At 43.9% G+C, this 20,694-nt stretch overlaps 1 protein-coding gene across 1 annotated transcript in view; it reads left to right on the plus strand.

The window, feature by feature from the left end:
* Window positions 1-8,458: 8,458 nt before the first annotated feature.
* The window catches only part of epha8 (eph receptor A8), a 676,976-nt gene continuing 664,740 nt past the window's right edge, over window positions 8,459-20,694 (plus strand). The window contains exon 1 of the mRNA XM_070860109.1: window positions 8,459-8,540. Coding sequence (XP_070716210.1) covers window positions 8,459-8,540 — 82 coding nt within the window. The remainder of the gene's footprint in view (window positions 8,541-20,694) is intronic.

Raw genomic sequence — 20,694 nt, forward strand, 5'->3', positions numbered from 1 at the left:
AGTGCAATGCCCGCCTGGAGGGAAGTGTTGAATGTAAACCCATAGGGTCTGTGCTGAGAATCCTATTGCTGACAATTGACACAAACAAGCTGGATAATTAAAACAACTATAAATAATCAGATTTGCTGGCATTATAAAAGTAGGGAGAGCATTAGAGACAGGGCACACTGCAAGAAATTTGAAAAATTATTTTAATTGGTCATACAACTGGGCAGACACATGGCAGATGATATTTATCAGTGACTAATGTATTACAAACACATCACAAATGTGGGACATAAATATAGAATGAAAAAAAGAGACTTGCATTTATATAGCGCCTTTCACAACCACCAGATGTACCAAAGCGCATTACAGCCAATGAAGTACTTTTGGAGTGTAGTCACTGTTGCAACATGAGAAATGCGGCAGTCAATGTGCGCACAGCAAGCTCCCACAAACAGCAACGTGATAATGGCCAGATAATCTGTTTTTTGTTATGTTGATAGAGGGATAAATATTGGCCAGGACACTGGGGAGAACTCCCCTGCTCTTCTTTGAAATAGTGCCATGAGATCTTTTACATCGACCTGAGAGGACAGACCGGGGCCTCAGTTTAACATCTCATCCAAAAGACAGCACCTCCGACAGTTCAGCACTCCCTCAGTTCTGCACTGGAACGTCAGCCTAGATTTATGTGCTCAAGTCCCTGGAGTGGGACTTGAACCTACAGCCTTCTGACTCAGATGTGAGTGTGCTGCCCACTGAGCCACAGCTGAATATAATTAAATTTAGCAAAGTGTATAACTAGAAAAGGGGTTAGGTAATAGTAGACCCATCAATGTCCATATAATTTTATAAAGCAATTCTACAAAGCTAGTCAAAACTGTGGCAATTTGTTAACCTGAGTGAGCTTCAAATTCCATATCTTATTCCTCACCCAGACCACCTATTTCCACCTCTGTAACACTGGCCCCCTAAGCGCTACCTTATGCAAACTATTATCTGTCCAACATTCTATTGTCTGTACCTATTCTTTTATTAAGTCCCTTTTGCCCATCACCCCTGTACATTTACAAATCCTGGTATAGACTTGCTCCATTCTCCTTCTGCGACCTCCTCCAGCCCCACCTCTCTGCTAAGATTATGCTCTCCTCCATTCCCAACCGATGCCGTTGACGTCTCCTTCAGTCACCTCCCAATAGTCAAGAAATTGATGACTGCTGTGACCTTAACCACCATTTACTTACTGATAATCCTTCCAAATCAACTGCAATTAGTTGATACATGATAATCATAATCTCTGTTACAAATTAGATATTCTCTTGAGATGAGGCCAGATTTGAATCAGTAAATTGCATGGTTTTGCAGCAAGTGAACATACAGAGTAGCAGTTGCGATCGGATTTACTTAGCTCAATCAGTACAACTTGTCTGCATGTCACATTACAAAATAATGAACATGCTCGACTTCCCCATATCAGTAGGCATTACTACACTCCCGCATTCTGCCTCCTAGCCTGGAAAACGTTTCCTCTTGCAAATTTCTATTTGACAAAATCCCACTGCCTTCATAGTCTTGGCTGAACTTGACAACTTTTGCCTCTGTCTCTGTAATTTTATCATGCTCTGTTTATGGCCAAAAAAAGCCCGTCAAACACCTACTTCCGAGTACCCAGGATCAGAGACTTCCCAACGCAATGGGTCTGACATCTTTATTTATTACCCAGACAAACTAACAAATTTCTTACTGTTTAGTCTGTAGGGAAAACAATCTCCATTAACATATTAACCACGTATCATCTCAATGTCTTTTTAAAAAATCTTATGTGAATACACATTACTTTGATACCTGGGCAGTATCTTGAAATCAACGGAATCCAAATCGGGTGGGTTCTACATTATCAACAGAAAGCAGGAAAATTGCTTTTACACAGAGAGTTTTGAGGCTATGGAATGTACTAGTCAGTGATTGGAGCAGAGGCCATGTCAACATTTAAAAATAGGCTAGATAGGTGCTCGAAGCAAAGCGGAGTAAAGGGATGTAGGAACAAAACGGAGATATGGAATTGCTGCTTAATAGGAGGGCAAGCATCAACACTGACTGGATGGGCTGAATGGCCTGTTTCTGTGACATAATTTCTATCAAACCCAACATTAAAAAATAACTTTTTTTTCCAAATCCTTTCTGTGAAAAAAAAATGGCCAAACAAAATTGAGTCTCAACCATCCAGAAATCCATTGCTCCTCTGAGACATCCATGAAACGAACTGCAAGTGTAAGGAGTGACCACATCCCATTCCCAGGAGTGAGCGCTGTTCAAACCCTACTCCGTCACTTTGTCACATCACCTTGTTTTCTCTGACAAATGCGCATACAATAGCAACAAAATTATCCACACTCAGCTTTCATCAGACTTCAGTCTCACCGCAGCATTAAATCTTTGTCCAAGTATAACATATAATACAGGTCTTCTGAAGGTTTTACAATTGCCAAAAAATTGTAAACTTCCTGAACTGAATAATTGGTTTAATTGATGTGTTTGGTTCACTGGTATGTTTATTAGTGAGCTAAATATAATTGTGGGGAGAGAAATCTGTGTTAACACTGCAAAAATGAACTTCAATGCCTGCGGTACTTTATGACTGACGGTGAATTGATGTTAAAATTACCAACACGCAGAAAATAGAGCCTATAATTACCATGTTAATTTAACTAGACGTCATAGCGTTATCTGGAGCCAATATAAAAGTGAGTATCAAAGATAATGCATACACATCAACAATTTAAAGATGGATTGGATAGATAAGGTATGCTGTAAATAAATAGTTCAGAAATTTCAACAGTGTGACCATAAATTACATTGTGTATTGGCGAATTGTTAATCCTAGACATCACTATAAGTGACCATTCCCTTTTCATTCAGAAAGTAAAATATTTATAGAGAGTTGTGTATATTGGTGCTCATCCTTATCCGTAAGGTATTTCTTTGTTTCAAATTTGGAGAGCCAGTTCCTTGAAGCATCTGTCTTAAATGGGTTTAATGTCCATATTTATTATTGTTCATTTACCATGTTAGTTTATTTAGATAAAATTGATCTGTACTTTGGTATTTTTTTGTCCTATAATGTTAGTTTATTATCTTTTCTGTTCATTGTTCGAGGTCTCCCTATTTAGGAAGTTCCAGTAATCACTGTTGTAATTATTGTCAGATCTTTTGATACAGTGGAGCTGGCAGTAACTGGATGTTACAAGCACAATACGTGCTGTAAAACCTGGCACTGGCCCACTCATCAGAAACGACACACAGTTTGATGACCCTGAGCTGTCTGAGTTTTACAAGATAAGATTGTTACCGGAGAGGGAGCCCGTTCATGGAGTTGCTGTGCCCAGATGTGAAGTTTGCCTCCCTGATCGCCAGCCTCAGCTCCTCGGTTACAGCGAGTATGCAACTTCCCCACGTTCGACATAAAGTCGACAGTGAACCATGCAATCCCAAAAGTTAGCCAATTATCTGCGTTGCATTATCCCAGCATGGGGCACAGGTATCAGATAAAGGACAAGAACATTGAAACAAATTAATTCTCATAAAACAATTGAACAGAGGTAAATGAAATTTAAAGACTTTTCTGCAAGAAGATATCCACGAAAACCCTGCTCCACAACATCACGATACAGTGAGATACTGGAGACTGGGGTCGGGCTGTCTGTTGCAATGTGAAAACTATTAATAGCTTGACACGATTTTTCAGCGGTTTAACTTTTTGTTAGCAACTAATGCAACGATCCCACCAAAGCGGGGTTGGAGCAGTCCCTGCTATAAACCTTTTAAAATAAAATATCTCGGGGTCATACCCCTCACCGCATTGATCAAGATGACATGCTTTCCCGGTCTCGGGATACCAAGCAGTTCTGATGAATGTTTGGATTAGGACAGTGCTGCTGTCAGTACGCACATCCATGGGGCAGTGGATGGTCCTGGAAGCTGGCTGGCTGGGCTGGCAGAAGGGGGTATATTTTTTCCCCGCAGCCCATTCAACCCGAATCCGTCTCCAAACTTCCCTTTCCACCACTAACTTTGCGACTTGTCAAAATGAGGAAGGGGGCGCTCGCCGAACTCGCTCCCATTCCAGCGAAGCAGTTACATTTCAGTCCTTTCGATTTCATTCCTGCTATTGACTGTCAACTCGGCCCATCTGGGGCGATCTTCACTGGTTTCTATTTAGCATCTAACCTATTTCTGGGCTGATTTAATCCCCCAGCTCCCAGCCCGCTTGCTGTGTCAACCCTTCTGCATTTAGGATTTGAGCACAGCTTGGTTGTATTTGGATGTTGCGGAGTTAGGAGCTCACGAAGAAACCTGGATAAAGCGAATAAAAGGCCATCTTTTACCCACCCACAAACTGAATTTAAAAAATATCCATCTTTAAAAGAAACTGACATTTCGTTCATGTCATCCAGTGCCAAGATACACTGTCTAATACTGCAGCCGTTTGGTACAGTGACTGATGAATGCGATCTATAAAATCTAAAAATCAGGGTCTGTGATTGTCACTTAGTCTGTACGGGCCATAATCTGGCGCTGGGTTTGAAAAGGATTTGGTTGCTCTGGCGCTGCGGTCTGATTCGGATCCCAAAGGGGGCGCTCTCTATCTTCATTAGGGGCAATAAACTGCGGGAGGAATGAATGGGTTTATTGGAAGTGGTTAACTGCCACGCTTGGCTTTATATTGCACGTGTATTTCTGCTCAGGGGGAGAGTAGAAGTTGGAAGGAATCCTGCTTTGAAGAGGTTGCGGCCTGGATCCGGTGAATGTCACAGTTAACGGACGATGATAAATGGAGCTTTGCCAGTGCGACCGCACCGCCCAGATGCGCTGTCCCCGCTCTCCTGATCAGGAACAGGCCCCGCATCACATTAAACAATCACCTCAACAATCCATTTCTCAGAGTGACATTTATTTTCAAAATGAATTTTTGCAGCAACACAAAAACAAAAAATTGCGGATGCTGCAAATCTGAAATAAAACTGAAAATGCTGGAAAATTTCAGGACTTTTTCTCGGGAATTGTTACTCGGGATTTTAGCAGCCTTCAATTTAAAAAAAAAACCTCGACTAACTTGAGAACTTGAAATCCGTTTGTTTTAAAATCTGGAAATAAAAAGTTGGAGTCAGTAAAGGTGACCATGATGCTGACAGATTCTTCTTAAACAAACAGCGGGTTAACCAAACCTGCTTTCCTTACCCGGTCTGGGCCTAAAGATGACTGCAGTCCCACACCAACATGCTTGACTGTCAACTGTCCTCTGAAGTGGTGTAGCGAGCCGCTCAGTTGTATCAAACCAAGGCAACTAAGGATGGGCAATAAATACTGGCCTTGCCAGCAATACCCACACCGGAGAACGAAGTAAAACACATTAGGAATGTGATTGTGGGTCGCTGCATATAAAGCAGTATAAGGCTCTGTATTAAAGTGTTTAACGGGTATTGTATCTTTAAACTTTCAGCTAGATACCAACGCTGTTCGCGTATCACAAGTTCCGAATTCAGCTTTTCAGTTTTAATGCAAGTTGGAAATAATTGTTTGAATTTTGATGGCACCTATATTCGGTTGGCGAGATCTACCTGTCAGCATTGTTGCTGGTAACGAAAAGAAAGCCATGAATTATTCAGCGGGAGCAGAGTTGGACATTATGATGAGCCCAATTATTGTGCTTTTCCTACAGCCTCTGAATACCATTTACTTTATCAGAACACGCAATCAAAAATCATCACTTCTCGATTAAATATTTTGACTGAATAAAAAAACAAGTTTGTTTTTACAATTCCGCGCTCTCCCCGAAAGAAATTGGTGCTGAATATTCGGGAGTGAGGGCCTTTAGTTTCGGAGTGAAAGTTGGAATTTGTGAGATTCTGCAGTGAATGTAACATATTTATAGCGACGGCGAAACCAGCGTCATTTACAGCGGAATATTGACAAGTGCACCAGAAATGTACACAGCCCACACCCCGAATGCAGAGTAACGAGTGACACCAAACAAATCCTAGACCCAAAATTGTGATGGATCGATGGGGTTAATATGTCAGCGAATCCACGGGGCTTCCGCCCCAAACTTGCTGAGCGCTTACATTCAATAATTATCAGTTTTGATTTGTTTAAATTTGCAGGGAAAAAACGCATGCTATATTCAAATATGTAAAACTCATATTATACTGTAATATATACAAATCATTTTATATTGTGATATGTAAAAATTATGTTATATTGTACTATGTAAAACTCATATTAACTAATATAAAAATCATGTCATAATTTAATATGTATAAATCATTGTTATATTGTAATATGTAAAACATCAGATTGTGATATACTATGTATAAATCATGTTATATTGTAATACGTAAAAATCATATTATATTGTAATATGTAAAACATCATTTTGTAATGTAATATGTATAAATCATGTTATATTGTAATACGTAAAAATCATTATATTGTAATATGTAAAAATCATTTTAGATTGTAATATGTAAAAATCATATTGTAATGTAATATGTATAAATCATGTTATATTGTAATACGTAAAAATCATTATATTGCAAAATGTAAAAATCATTTTAATATGTGAAACTCATATTATATTGTAAAAACCATTTTAGATTGCATTATATCCCTGAGTGCGCTTCCTAGATGGCTAACGACTGGTGAGAAATAAGACTACAATTGCGGGAAGATTAAGCTTCACCAATTATTTGTGGTTGATCCATCTTCAAATTGTTTAATCGCATCGCAATAAATTCCGAGTCCTAGCCCGTTCAGAAAGCTCACTGTAATTAAATTTCCTCTTTAAATTGATTCGCAGCCCTTTAAATGGCATTAATGAGGCTTAGCCGGGTACGGTGCACGGCGCCTGCTTTGAGCAGGGGGCCGCAACGCTTACTCTGGACATTATTTTTACCATAAATAGATCATTTGTAGGCAATTTGTCAGAGCACGGCTTATCTTGAGAATATTATAAAGCGATCAAGGTGTCGGGAGGCAGGTTGGGTTGTGTGGCTGGAGGTTTGTGCAGGCTGGTTGCGTGTGTGCTGTTTTGCAGTGAGTGCTGATGCGTGTAGCACGGAGACGGGAGAAGTGGCCCCGAAATAACCATCGCGTGTCTCCTCGGTAGCATTGCGCCGCGATAGCACGCAGGGTCTGACCTGGGAATTCCAACAGACTTTTGCCAGGAGCTAAAATAGGAATGTCGCTCAAAATAACCCAGGATTATTCGACTAAACTTTGCGCCGGTGATTTACCCCCTTGCAGTTCAATTGCATCCCAGTTCTCACCCGCTCAGCCTTTCTGTTAGATTAAATAGCCTGCCTGCTCTCTCACCGAGGCAAAGGGCCCATGCAATGCTGGTGACGGGAAGCATGATAAGGGGTGTGATAAAGAAAGGGAAAGTTTGTATTGAGACCACAACTGTCCAGCTGTGGACGCTGTATTGAGGAAATGGCCATTCCTTTAAAATGCAACTGGGCTTCCTTCAATAAAAGATAGATACTAAACATGCCCGTGTCAAGATAACACAGTGTGAACATCTCGAACAGAAGCTGACAGAATGGGAAAGGTCCAGGGCCCACAGTTAATAAGCAGTCGGATATGTTTAGTGATCTGAGTAAGTCAATGAAGAAATGCACTCAAGTTTTAAAGTGGATGCCTTGACTATTCCCATAAGGATGTGTCATTAGAAATAAGCACAGTACATTGACACATAGAATGAAAGTCGAACTGAATGTTAAATAAAACATTCCTCAAGGAGTTGGAGGATAAGTTAAAATGTTTTCTCTTTACGAGATAATTAGTTCCTGTCGAGATAACTTATAGAAAAAGGTAGTGCTAAACATTACCCAATATATCGGGGCCGGCTCCCATCTAACCAGATGACTGCGCGGTGTGTACCTTTGGACAGATTGTGATATTAACAGCGACTCAATTTCTATAAAGTTAAGACTTTCCCCCGACATTGCTGCTATTTAATCTCAGATGGGACGGGTCCCCAGAAGGACACTGGTTTGAGAGCTCATGTGCGAGAATATTATGCCATGTGTTTATTTAAATCTGTATAAACAGTGCAGTCTGGAGGATTTATATTTAGTTCTGAGGAGGTTTTTCCAGTCAAACGCTGTAATATTCTGTCCCAACTCCAAACTCCATTTCAGCCTGTCCTCTTGCAGCGGCTGCTCTGGCATATTCAGCCCAGTGAGACTTGACGTGCTTGATTGGACAATGAGGTTTGATTTCCCGCTCTCTGATTGGGTGCCGTGATGCAGGCTACGGGTGTGATTGGCCAGCGGGTTTGACAGGCGGCTGCAGCGCCAAGGTCCCGCCTCTCGCGCTGTGTGCTGCAGTTTAAAGTGTATTGAGCGCTGGTCAGATGCTGCCAGTGTTTGAGTGTTTGTACACACAGCTAGCACAGGGACTGGCAGCACCAGCCATGGCTATGGGACGGTGGCTCTGGCTATTATTGTGGAATATGTTCTGTAGATCACACTGCATCTACTTTCCGCCAAGTGAAGGTAAGAGGACACAGCCCGCGACAGATAATGTAAAGCTTATCATAATGTAAAGCGGATAGGGAAATATCACCGGATCCACGATTTAAAGAAACAACAGTCCTGGTCTCAATTGTAAAAAAAAATCTGTTTTCTTATCAAATCTGCAGAAGTTTAATTTGTTCTAAAATAGCGGCCCGGTGCGTGGGGGTAATTTGAATGCAGGGCGAGGTGTTACTGACTGTACCTGTGTGTGTGTGTGACTGGACAGGGGGCACCGGACCTCCAGACATCACTGCAATCAGCTTTTGTTTTGATACAGTGTCACACTGATGTGCAGTGGGCTTCGCTGTTAGGGTTAGTTGTGTGCAACGGGAGCTCATGTTGCAGGCTGCAGACTCTGCGGTGTGTGGGGACAGCCAGGGCCAGCTGTGTGGGGATTCACCCACGTGAAACAGGAGCTCAGAATTGTGCCGACAGAAACATAGAATCTATTTCAAGTACCATTGGTATATTTGATATTTATTTAAATGCATATATATATATGTGTGTGTGTGTGTGCATGTGTGTATATATTGATGTGAATATATATATATTTGCATGCATCTATGTATGTGTATATACGCATATGTACGTTGATATGATATATATGTGTATATATATATGTGTGTTTGTGTGTATATATACAATGTATGTGTAAATATATAATGTGTGTGTGGGTATATATATATAATGTTGGTGTGTGTGTCTATATGTATGTGTGTGTGTATATATGTGTGTGTGTATAGATATATATTTGTGTGTGTGTATGTGTATATATGTGTGTATATATATATATGAATGTGTATAAATATGAGTGCGTGTGTGTGTATATATATATATGTGTGCGTATGTATATATATGTGTGTGTGTATATGTATGTGTGTGTGTATATATATGTGTGTGTGTATATATATTTGTGTGTGTATATGTGTATATATATGTGTGTGTGTTTATATGTGTGTGTGTGTGTATATATATATATATATGCCTGTGTATGTGTGTGTGTATATATGTGTGTGTGTGTGTGTGTGTATATATGTGTGTGTATATATATATATATATGTGTGTGTGCTCGTATGTATATACATACATATATGTGTGTGTGTGTGTGTATATTTACATGAGTGTGTATATATATGTATATATATAGCTGTGTGTGTATATGTGTGTGTGTGTAAATATGTGTATATACAGTTCATTTCTCATTGCAGACCTAATTGGATTAATTGAACAATTGGAGTCAGATGAAGAGTAAGCTATCTATTCTTGCCCTTATTCTCAATTCAAACCGAGCAGATTGATGTCATGTCCTCGGGCCGGCTTGGCAACTTAAAAAAAACTCTTTCATCTGCTCTCTGGACGGTTCTATATTACAAGTTAACAAAGCATGGCGATTGTTTTATTTTGATCAGAGGGACTGCGGTTCTGTTGGAAACTTTACTGGGAGCTGGCACTGGCCGAGGTTTGTGTGGGATGTTGCTCAGGCGCTTTCAGCCCAACGGGTCTAAGTAAAAGCCAGGGGGTTGGATTAAACACATCGACTGGCTAAATGCTCAATGTCGCTGCCGCACTGAGCAACTTACACTGAATTACCCGCCGTTTATAAACCATTAAAGTCAGATTATAAAGTGACACGTACTTACTAACATTGTTATACACGATCTCCTCAAATAGCTGTTAATTATCTTACAGTTGCAAAGCATAATTTTAATAAGCGCAGTCATTGTAACTTCAGATATTTGTCCATGTCTGACGGCTGTTCGAATCTCTCCAACCCCTCTTGTATATTTAGCCTTCATTGCCGGGACCCAGGAAAGCTTTTCAGGTGGAAATAAACGTCCTAAAGACAGCCCATCACCCCCTCTAGTTTTAAAAAAAACACAGGGCCGAGAACCGCATGGCTTTACACCGACTGTGGGGTTTCATAAAATTCAGCAGCCTTTTCAGACAAGACACAGTGAACTTTTTCTCAGAAGCTGAATGGAAATAAAGCGACATACCTTCCGGTACCTATAACATCCGCGGCTCTGCTCGAAGCGGCACCTTTCAATCCAGGTTTGGATGTAGTTGCGCTCCGGGAGTGTGTGACGACGCCGCAGTTTCACTCGCTATCCCATTCATGTATAACCCAGGCACTTCCTCACATTGTCTGCTTTCCTCAACTATTTTGTAAAATACTATTTTCTGACCCGTCTTCTAGTCATCCGCCACCCTCTTTCTGCTTCGTTTTATTTCCCTATCACTAAGCCCCCTTTTACCCGACTCCAATATTCCCCTATCGCTAAGTCCCCTTGTACGCGACCCCAATATCTCCCTCTCACTTAGTCCCCTTGTACTCTATCCTAATATCCCCCTATCACTAAGCCCCCGTGTACACTACTCCAATATCTCCCTATCGCTAAGCCCCCTTGTATCCTACCCCAATATCTCCCTATCACTAACCTCTCTTGTACCCTACCCCAATATCCCCCTATCGCTAACCCTCTTGTACCCTACCCCAATATCTCTCTATCGCTAAGCCCACTTGTACCCTACCCCAATATTTCCCTATCACTAACCCCCCCTTGTATCCTACCCCAATATCTCCCTATCACTAAACCTCCTTGTACCCTACCCCAATATCCCCCTATCTCTAAACCTCCTTCGACTCCAATATCCCCTATCTCTAAGCCCCCTTGTACCCTACCCCAATATCTCCAGATCACTAAGCCCCCTTGTACCCTACCCCAATATCTCGCTATCACTAAACCTCCTTCTACCCTACCCCAATATCTCCCTATCTCTAAGCTCCCTTATACCTTACCCCAATATCCCCCTATCTCTAAGCCCCCTTGTACCTTACCCCAATATCTCCCTATCACTAAACCTCCTTCTACCCAACCCCAATAACTCCCTATCTCTAAGCCCCCTTGTACCTTACCCCAATATCCCCCTATCGCTAACCCTCTTGTACTCTACTCCAATATCTCCCTATCATTAACCCCCCTTGTATCCTACCCCAATATCTCCCTATCACTAACCCCCCTTGCACCCTACCCCAATATCTCCCTATCGCTAAGCCCCCTTGTACCCTACCCCAATATCCCCCTATCGCTAACCCCCCCTTGTACCCTACCCCAATATCCCCCTATCGCTAACTCCCCTTGTACCCTACCCCAATATCCCCGTATCTCTAAATCTCCTTCTACCCCAATATCCCCATATTTCTAAGCCCCCTTGTACCTTACCCCAATATCTCCCGATCACTAAGCCCCCTTGTACCCTACCCCAATATCTCGCTATCACTAAACCTCCTTCTACCCTACCCCAATATCTCCCTATCTCTAAGCTCCCTTATACCTTACCCCAATATCCCCCTATCTCTAAGCCCCCTTGTACCTTACCCCAATATCTCCCTATCACTAAACCTCCTTCTACCCTACCCCAATAACTCCCTATCTCTAAGCCCCCTTGTACCTTACCCTAATATCCCCCTATCTCTAAGTCCCCTTGTACCCTACCCCAATATCTCCCTATCACTAAACTCCTTCTACCCTACCCCAATATCTCCCCATCTCTAAGCTCATACCTACCCAGTTACCTCGGTGTGAATTACACCTTTGTTTTTAAAGACAGCATCTTATTTAATGATATATACACAGAAAATGCTGGAAATACTCAGCAGGTCAGGCAGCAACGGTGGAGAAACAGAGTTAATGTTTCATCCCGATCGACCCGAAACGTTAACTCAGTTTCTCTCCCCACAGACGCGTTGAGTATTTCCAGCATTTGCTGTTATTTCAGATTTCCAGCATCCGCAGCATTTTGCTTGTATCTTATCGTGTCCCTCCTTTCCCCCCTAAAGCCACTTCTCTCAAGAAGGCGAGTGCTGTTTTTGGTGGCAGCTCGAAAATCTGGTTCTTACCAATTGATCTAGACGGGGCGAGGAGCCCCTTGAAGGCGCGGGGCTGGCGGGGTCGGGACCCAGGCTCATACTCCACAGGTCGCCCGGCGCCTTGTTACACCTGGGAAATACTTTGGAGTAAAAAGCGCAACGCGCCAAATTGCTGGTGAACTCTGAATTTCCTCTGAATTCAGCAGGTGATTTCTTTTAAATTAAGTAAAGAAAAAATAAACTTGTATTTATTTATCTGGCACTGTGAGGATAGCTGGGGGCGCTTCACACACAGCCAGCCGGCGGTGCAGCTTAATAATTGCAAACTCCAGCCTCTCCTCACCACAGATCGTTCCTCAATTGAACAATATAAATATTCTAAATTGTGGTTGAAATGGGGCAGAGTTTATAAGCTGCACTTGGCGAGTTCTGGATACGAATAGACATACATTTATATCACATCACAACGGCCGAATGGAATAGTTAGCGCTTGTTAAGATTTCGTCATTTTTGAACACCTTAATCATTCGTTTACTTTCACACTTTAAAAAAATAAGTTGGATAACAATGTTTAAACCCCTTCTTCCCGCCCGCAAGAACCCATATTTCACTTGAGTTCACGATTAGATTCGCGCATCATACTATTGTGTATTATATACCCTCCCCGGTGTGACTGGTAAACTAATCCCAGTGACTCAAACCCGCACTGTGGCCGGAGCGGAACTTCACCTCGACCAGTGAGCCCAGAAACCGCTCAAACAGCGCGCCGCACTGATGTGCAACCTGTAAGTCCGAGTGTCCATTTACCTGTGGAAAATGCAGTGGTATTTCACAACTTTCTTTGGCACCAACGCGTTCCAATCAAACCCGTCAAATCCAGCAAAAAGTTGAATTTATGCTGAACTTGATGGATGAACGGCATGAATTGTACAAGTGATCTGCCCTCCGATTCCCACCGGTTATCAGCTCTGCACATTTACCCAGGGGAGGATTCAGCGGCCACCCTCCGCCATTTACTTACACCAATATATTCCGCTTCAAATACTCGGGACTGGATTTCTCGTCAATTTCAATTTTAACTCAAATACATAAATGGGCAACAGAAACACTGTAATTAAAGCAGATTATCCGTCACATAAAGGGACGTGTATGAATAGGAACATTCCCTCTTTCAAATATAAACACAAACTAAATCACCAGGTTTCCACATGAAACAATGAACTAACAACGGAGCAGGCGGCACTCGGAGGGAGCGAGTGACTTTAAATCATCATTATATATCCTGTAATGATCTGAGTGGTCATTAGATTACACCAGCCCCGCCTTATGAAGCATTCAAGCAGCCTGTTGCAGTGTCGTTGTGCGGGGCTTCTGAAACCAGCGTGGCCTCCAGGGCTGCGCAAACAAAGATTTTACATACTAGAAATCATAGACTGGTTACAGCACGGGAGGCCAATCGGCCCGTCAGCTAGTCTCACTCCCCCGTCCTTTCCCCATAACCCTGCAATCGTTTATCCTCCAGGTACTGATCCAACTCCCTTTTGAAAGACAAGGTTGAGTCTGCCTCCAGCACCCTTTCCGGCAGGGAATCCCAGATCCCGACCACTCGCTCGCCTTTGGTTCTGGAATAAAAACAGGAACTGATAGAAATACATATAATCACAAAATGAGGTTATTGGGCCCACCGTGTGTGTGCCGGCTCTCTGACAGAGTGATCCAGTTAGTCCCACTCCCCCTGCCCTTTCCCCAAAGCCCTGCCCTTTTCCCCTTCAAGTATTTATCCAATTGTCTTTTGAAAGTTACGATTGAATCTGCTTCCACCGCCCTTTCGGGCAGCCGCACAAAGGCACCTCCAGATCACACCTCTCTGTGTAAAAAACAAGTCCCAATCTCACCTCTGGTACTTCTCCCAATCACCTTAAATCTGTGTCATCTGGTTACCGGCTCTTCTGCCACTACAAACAGCTTCTCCTTATTTACTCTATCCAAACCCTTCGTGGTTTTCCGCTTAACCTTCTCAGGAGAGTCATCCCAACTTCTCGAGTTCCTCCTCATAACTTAAGTCCTTCAGCCCCAGCACCATTCCAGCAAAGGGCCTCCGCCAGTCAGTGTCTGAGTGAAGGGGACAGGTTCAGGGTTTAGGGTCACTGGAACAGTAACTGTCCAAATAAAGTAATACTCCTAGCAAACATTGGAGGGTTGTTTCATCAGACACAGGGAGTGGGCCCGCACACTTCACCGAGTGTTACTGAAAGTTCCGTGCCTGGACTGCCAGTCCCGGCAGCTCCCTGCTGGGTCTGAGGTTCACGATCGCTTTGGGACTCATTTACATTGCAATTTAATCCGCTTTATTTCCCTTATGCCGAATTACAAAGGCCGGTGCAATTTTTAAACAGTGGGACCCCTATTTGCAGGCGACACGATTTAAAGCCGCATCAGGTGTGGTTAGGTTTCGGCAATAACTGGCCACAGCGGCTATATTTCACTGGTCCCATTCCGGCTTGCCCCTGTTTCTGGGGGATGAGTATTATTCGATTGCTCCAGTGCTTGTTCTGAAATATTAGTTTATCAGCGATTGCCTAATGTCCTTAATCACGGGTAACAGTAACTGTCCAACTAAAGCAATACTTCAAGCAAACTGATATTTCAATTATTTAAAAAGCTCGGGCTCCTGATTTGCTCCCCGAGCACAGAAAGGTGCCCACATTTACTGTAACCCTGACTGGGCACTGGGCTACACTCAGCCTACATTCATTTACAACAATTTACATATCACCAAATAACTGTCAGCTCCTTGAAGTGCAGCATAGCCCCCTCAGATACAGAGTTTTACAAACTTCACCCTCGAAATGGAAGAAATTCAGTGGATGGAATCCGACACTTTCTTCAGTAACATTGGTGAAGTTTCCCCTTCGGTGGGACAGAAGGACCCGTTCCTTGTCCAAACCCCGGTTGTCCCGAGCCCCTGTTTGAGTCAGTTTGTGGGCTGGCTTATACAGCAAGCCTTACACAGGAAAAGGACGCGCCGGCCTTGAAAAGTCATATTTTATTTTAATTTTTCCCAGTACTACAAAATATGTAACGAGTAGAATATGCTGCCCTCGGAAGGAGGTTTTGGATGTTTGCGGTAAAATATTTTTTTGCGGTTTTTCTACCGTTTATAAAGAGAGCTCACTTTCTGTTCGCTCTCCGAGTTTTTCCCTTGTTCTAAGTTTGAATTGAAGCAACTGGCTCGGCTCCCCGCTCCAACTCCCTGTCCACTGAGAGTGTGTGCCGAATGCTGACAAACCAGGCAGTCCTGTCCCCATTGAGAGCAGCGAGCGAAGGGTTGTATTGGGAAGTATTGGGGAGTTAGACAGTTACAGTGAGAGCCATATTGTGGTGCGGTGCAGTTACAGAGTGCGGCTCCAATCGGAGCCAAGTTGTGTGGCGCAGGCCGGGACATCGTGCTTGTTGAAGCCCAAAGGAAAAGCGCATCCAGCCGGCAAACCGGGGCAAAACCTGTAACAGATGCAGGAAGAATGTTCCCGATGTTGGAGAAGTCCAGAACCAGGGGTCACAGTATAAGGATAAGGGGTAAGCCATTTAGGACTGAGATGAGGAGAAACTTTTCCACCCAGAGAATTGTGAACCCGTGGAATTTTCTACCACAGAAAGTTGTTGAGTCCAGTTCTTTGGACATATTCAAAAGGGAGTTAGATATGGCCCTTACGGCTAAAGGGATCAGGGGGTATGGAGAGAAGGCAGGGGCTGGGTACTGAGGTTGAATGATCAGCCAAGATCATATTGAATGGTGGTGCAGGCTCGAAGGGCTGAATGAGCTGCTCCTGCACCTATTTTCTATATTTCTATGTTTCTAAAACAGTGCTGGAATCCTGAGCTCGAACCAAGCTCTGTCCCACTAGCCCAGGGTACCTCGCCAGCCCACGGACTGCCCTTGAAGGGAGGGCCAGGGAACAGCACTCAGACTGCTGGGCAAAAGGCGTGCAAATAAAGCGATGGAATCAAATGTTTGGTGCGTGGGCAAGTCACACTGAGATTATTCTGTGCAGTGACCGCGTCGGAAGCTGCCAAAGTGACTGAGAGACTTGTGGCCGAGCAGGGGGGGTGAGGTGGGGGGAGGAGGGACAGGCGCCTTGCTGTTCACTCATTCACAATTTACCGGTTGCCACAGATCAGCCCCTCGCCTCTTTATCTTCGGATCTCAAGCCTGTTGCAGGTTTGAGGTTATTTTCAACGGGAGCCCAGAGGAGCGTCTGCAGACACTTACTCTCAAACATGACCGAGTATGATCCCGTCCATTGTCACAGCGCATCGACATGAATCAGGAGCATTTGTTACTGGGGGGAAAATATCAGCCAGTTTTTTTTCCTTACACCTTTAATCACATGCAGAGACTTACATCGAATCGACAGGACAGACACAGGCTATTCTGGGCAACAGGTCTATGCCGGACTGCGAATTCCACAGGAGCAGCCTTCCACTCTACAACAACAACCTGTATTTATATAGCACCTTTAATGTAGTAAAACGTCCCAAGGCACTTCACTGGAGCATTATCAAACACAATGTGCCATATAAGGACAGGTGATCAAAAGCTTAGTCAAAGAGATAGGTTTTAAGGAGCATTGTAAAGAAGGAGCGAGAGGCAGAGAGGTTTAAGCAGGGAATTTTGGAGCTTAGGGCCGAGGCAACAGAATGCACGGACACCGAAGATGGAGCGATTAAAATCCGGGATGCTCAAGAGGACAGAATTAGAGGAAGGCAGACATCTGGGGGGGGGGGGGGGGGGGGGCGACAAGGGGGGAGGATGCAGGGCTGGAAGAGGTTACAGAGATAACATCAGCTTGTATTTATATAGTGCCTTTAAGGTAGTGAAATATCCCAAGATGCTTCACTGGAGTATTATGAGATAAAAATTTGACACCAAGTCACAAAAGTAGAAATTAGCGCAGGTGAACGAGATAGGTTTTAAGCAATGTCTTGAAGGAGGAAAGAGAGATAGAGAGGTAGAGAGGTTTAGGGAAGGAGGTCCAGAGCTTGGGGCCCAGGCAGCAGAAGGCATGGCCACCAATGTTTGAGCGATTATAATCAGGGATACTCAAGAGGGGATAATTAGAGGAGCGCAGACATCTCGAGGGATTGTGGGGCTGGTGGAGATTACAGAGATAGGGGAGGGGCAAGGCCATGGAGGGATTTGAAAACAAGGATGAGAATTTTGAAATTGAGGCGTTGCTTAACCGGGAGCCAATGTAGGTCAGCGAGCACAGGGGTGATGGGTGACCGGGACTTGGTGCGAGTTAGGATCACCTCTAGTTTATGTAGGATAGAATGTGAGAGGCCAGCCAGGGGTGCTTTAGAATAGTCACGTCTAGAGGTAACAAAGGCATGGATGAGGGCTTCAGCAGCAGATGAGCTGAGGCAAGGAGGGGCAATGTTACGGAGGTAGAAATAGTCAGTCTTAGTTATGCTGCAGATATGTCGAAAGCTCATTTCAGCGACAAATATGACACCAAGGTTGTGAACAGTCTGGTTCAGCCTCAGACAGAAGTTGGGGAGAGGGATGGAATCAGTGGCGAAGAACATAAGAAATAGGAGCAGGAGGCCATTTGTCCCTTGAGCCTGCTCCGCCATTCAATAAGATCATGGCTGATCTGATCATGGACTCAGCTCCACTTCCCTACCCGCTCCCTATAACTCTTTATTCCCTTATTGCTGAAAAACCTGCCTATAAAAAGGGAACAGAATTTGTGGTGGGGACCAAAAACAATGGCTTTGGTCTTCCCAATATTCAATTGGAGAAAATTTCTGCTTATCCAGAACTGGATGTTGGACAAGCAGTTTGACAATTTAAAGCCCGTGGAGAGGTTGAGAGAAGTGGTGGAGCGGTAGAACTGGGTGTCGTCAGCGTACATGTGGAAACTGACGCTGAGTTTCCAGATGATGTCACCAAGGGGCAATATGTAGATGAGAAATAGGAGGGGGCCAATGATAGATCCTTGAGGACGATGCGGGAGCAGGAAGTGAAGCCGCTGTAAGTGATTCTCTGGCTACGATTAGATAGATAAGGATGGAACCAGGCGAGTGCAGTCCCACCCAGCTGGACGATGGTGGAGAGGTGCTGGAGAAGGATGGAGTGGTCAACCATGTCAAAGGCAGCAGATAAGTCAGGCAGGATGAGGAGGGATAGTTTGCCTTTGTCACAGTCACAAAGGATGTTATTTGTAACTTTAATGAGAGTTGTTTTGGTACTGTAGCAGAGGTGGAAAAAGGTTTGGAGGCATTCAAACATGGAATTGCGGGAAAGATGGGCACGGATTTGGGAGGCGACACGTTCAAGGACTTTGGAGAGGAAAATGAGTTTGGAGATGGGGTGGTAGTTTGCAAGGATGGAGGGATCGAGGGTTGTTTTTTGAGAAGAGGGGTGATGATGGCAGATTTGAGGAAGAGGGAACAGTACCTGAAGAGAGAGAACCATTAACAATGTCAGCTAAAATGGGAGCCAGAAAAGGAAGTTTGGTGCTCAGCAGTTTGGTGGGAATAGGGTCAAGGGAGCAGGAAGTGGGTCTCATGGACAGGATGAGCTCGGAAAGGTCATGGGGAAATCAGAGAGAAACTGGAGAAAGATGTGGGGTCAGGGCTCGGGCAGGGAGCATCCTTAGAGGAAGTTTGGCCCGGTGGGCTAGGGGAAGGAAGGGGTGAGGCAGAGGCGGCCGACTGGATGGTCTCAATCTTAGAGACAAAGAAGTCCATGAGTTCCTCACACTTACTGTCGGAGATAGGGAGCGGCGAGGCCATGGAGGGATTGGAAAACAAAGATGAGAATTTTAAAATGGAGGCGTTGCTCTAGTTACCTCTCCCCACCCATATCCCTCTATTCCCTTCTGCATCAAGCCTCCCATTTAATGCATCAATGCTCTCTGCACCAAACACTCCATGTGGCAGCGAGGTCCATATTCTCTTCACTCTCTGGGATAGATCTTGATGTGATGCGATGATGTAAAATGGATGATAGCAATTCAGCAGCCCCGTTTATATCTCTTCAAATTTTTATTTCAATTGACTTTAAAAAGGAGAGATATAAAACAGTCTGTCCATTGCACCATTACCCACGTTACACCATCACACAGACTAGATATATCCCTCTGGGAAAGAAACTTCCTCTTAAAGCCTTTATTTGGTCTGTTGGTTATGTTCGATTTATATAATGAGTGGAACATTTACAAACTGGATATTCTCTTTATTTATTACATGTTACATAGGATTATATAGGATATATGGCACAGAAACGGGCCATTCAGCCCAACCAGTCCATGCCAGCATTTGTACTTCACTTGGGACTCCTGTCTTTCCTCATCTAAATCTATCAGCATAACACTCTATTCCCTTCTCCCTCATATGCCTCCCCATAAGTGCATCGATACTATTAGCTCCAACCACTCCCTGTGGTAGCGAGTTCCACATTCTCACCGCTCTCTGGGTAAAGCAGTTTCTTCTAAATTCCCTATTGGATTTCTTGCTGACTATCTTATATTGATGGTCTCTTCCCCACAAGTGGCTTCGGGAGATATTCGATACATCACTTATAACAAGGGAATTTCTCCTTTAAAAATCTTAATGTATAGCCTGTGTGGAAACAGATTGAACTGAGTTAGAGATATATGAGGGACACAATGCAACTTGTGCAGTAGCACAAAATGGATGACAGTGAACCAGTCACCCATTTACACCCATTTACATTATAACAGGTGGGGTGTATCTTCTTAGCCAGTCCCTCGGAGTCGAGGATGACTTGCTTCCATACTAATGTGAGTTCTCTGGTGACTGACGAGTCCAATGCAGGACCAACAGTCTCTGTCACAGGTGGGGCAGATGATGGTTGGAGATATGGGAGGGTGGGGTGCTTGAGTTAACGTGCGTTCCTTCTGCTGTTTACGCTTGGCTTGGTCGTGCTCCTGCGAAGAAACTCGGGATGTTTGGCTCCTTCCCGGAGGCTTCTCCTCCACTTTGATTGGTCTTGGGCCAGGGATTCTAAGGTGTCGGTGGGGTTGTAGCACATTTTAAGGAGGCTTTGAAGGTAGCTCATCTGGGGCTCGCTTGCCATGTCAGAGCTTTCAGTAGAGCGCTTGTTTTGGGAGTCTAGTATCGGGCATGCAGACGATGTGGCCCATCCATCAGAGCTGGTTGAGTGTGGTCAATGCTTTGATGCTGGGGATGATGGCCTGAGTGAGAACACTGACATTGGTGACCCTATCCTGCCAA

This window comes from Pristiophorus japonicus, chromosome 18 (assembly GCF_044704955.1).
Source record: "Pristiophorus japonicus isolate sPriJap1 chromosome 18, sPriJap1.hap1, whole genome shotgun sequence".
In the NCBI taxonomy this organism is placed as follows: Eukaryota; Metazoa; Chordata; class Chondrichthyes; family Pristiophoridae; genus Pristiophorus; species Pristiophorus japonicus.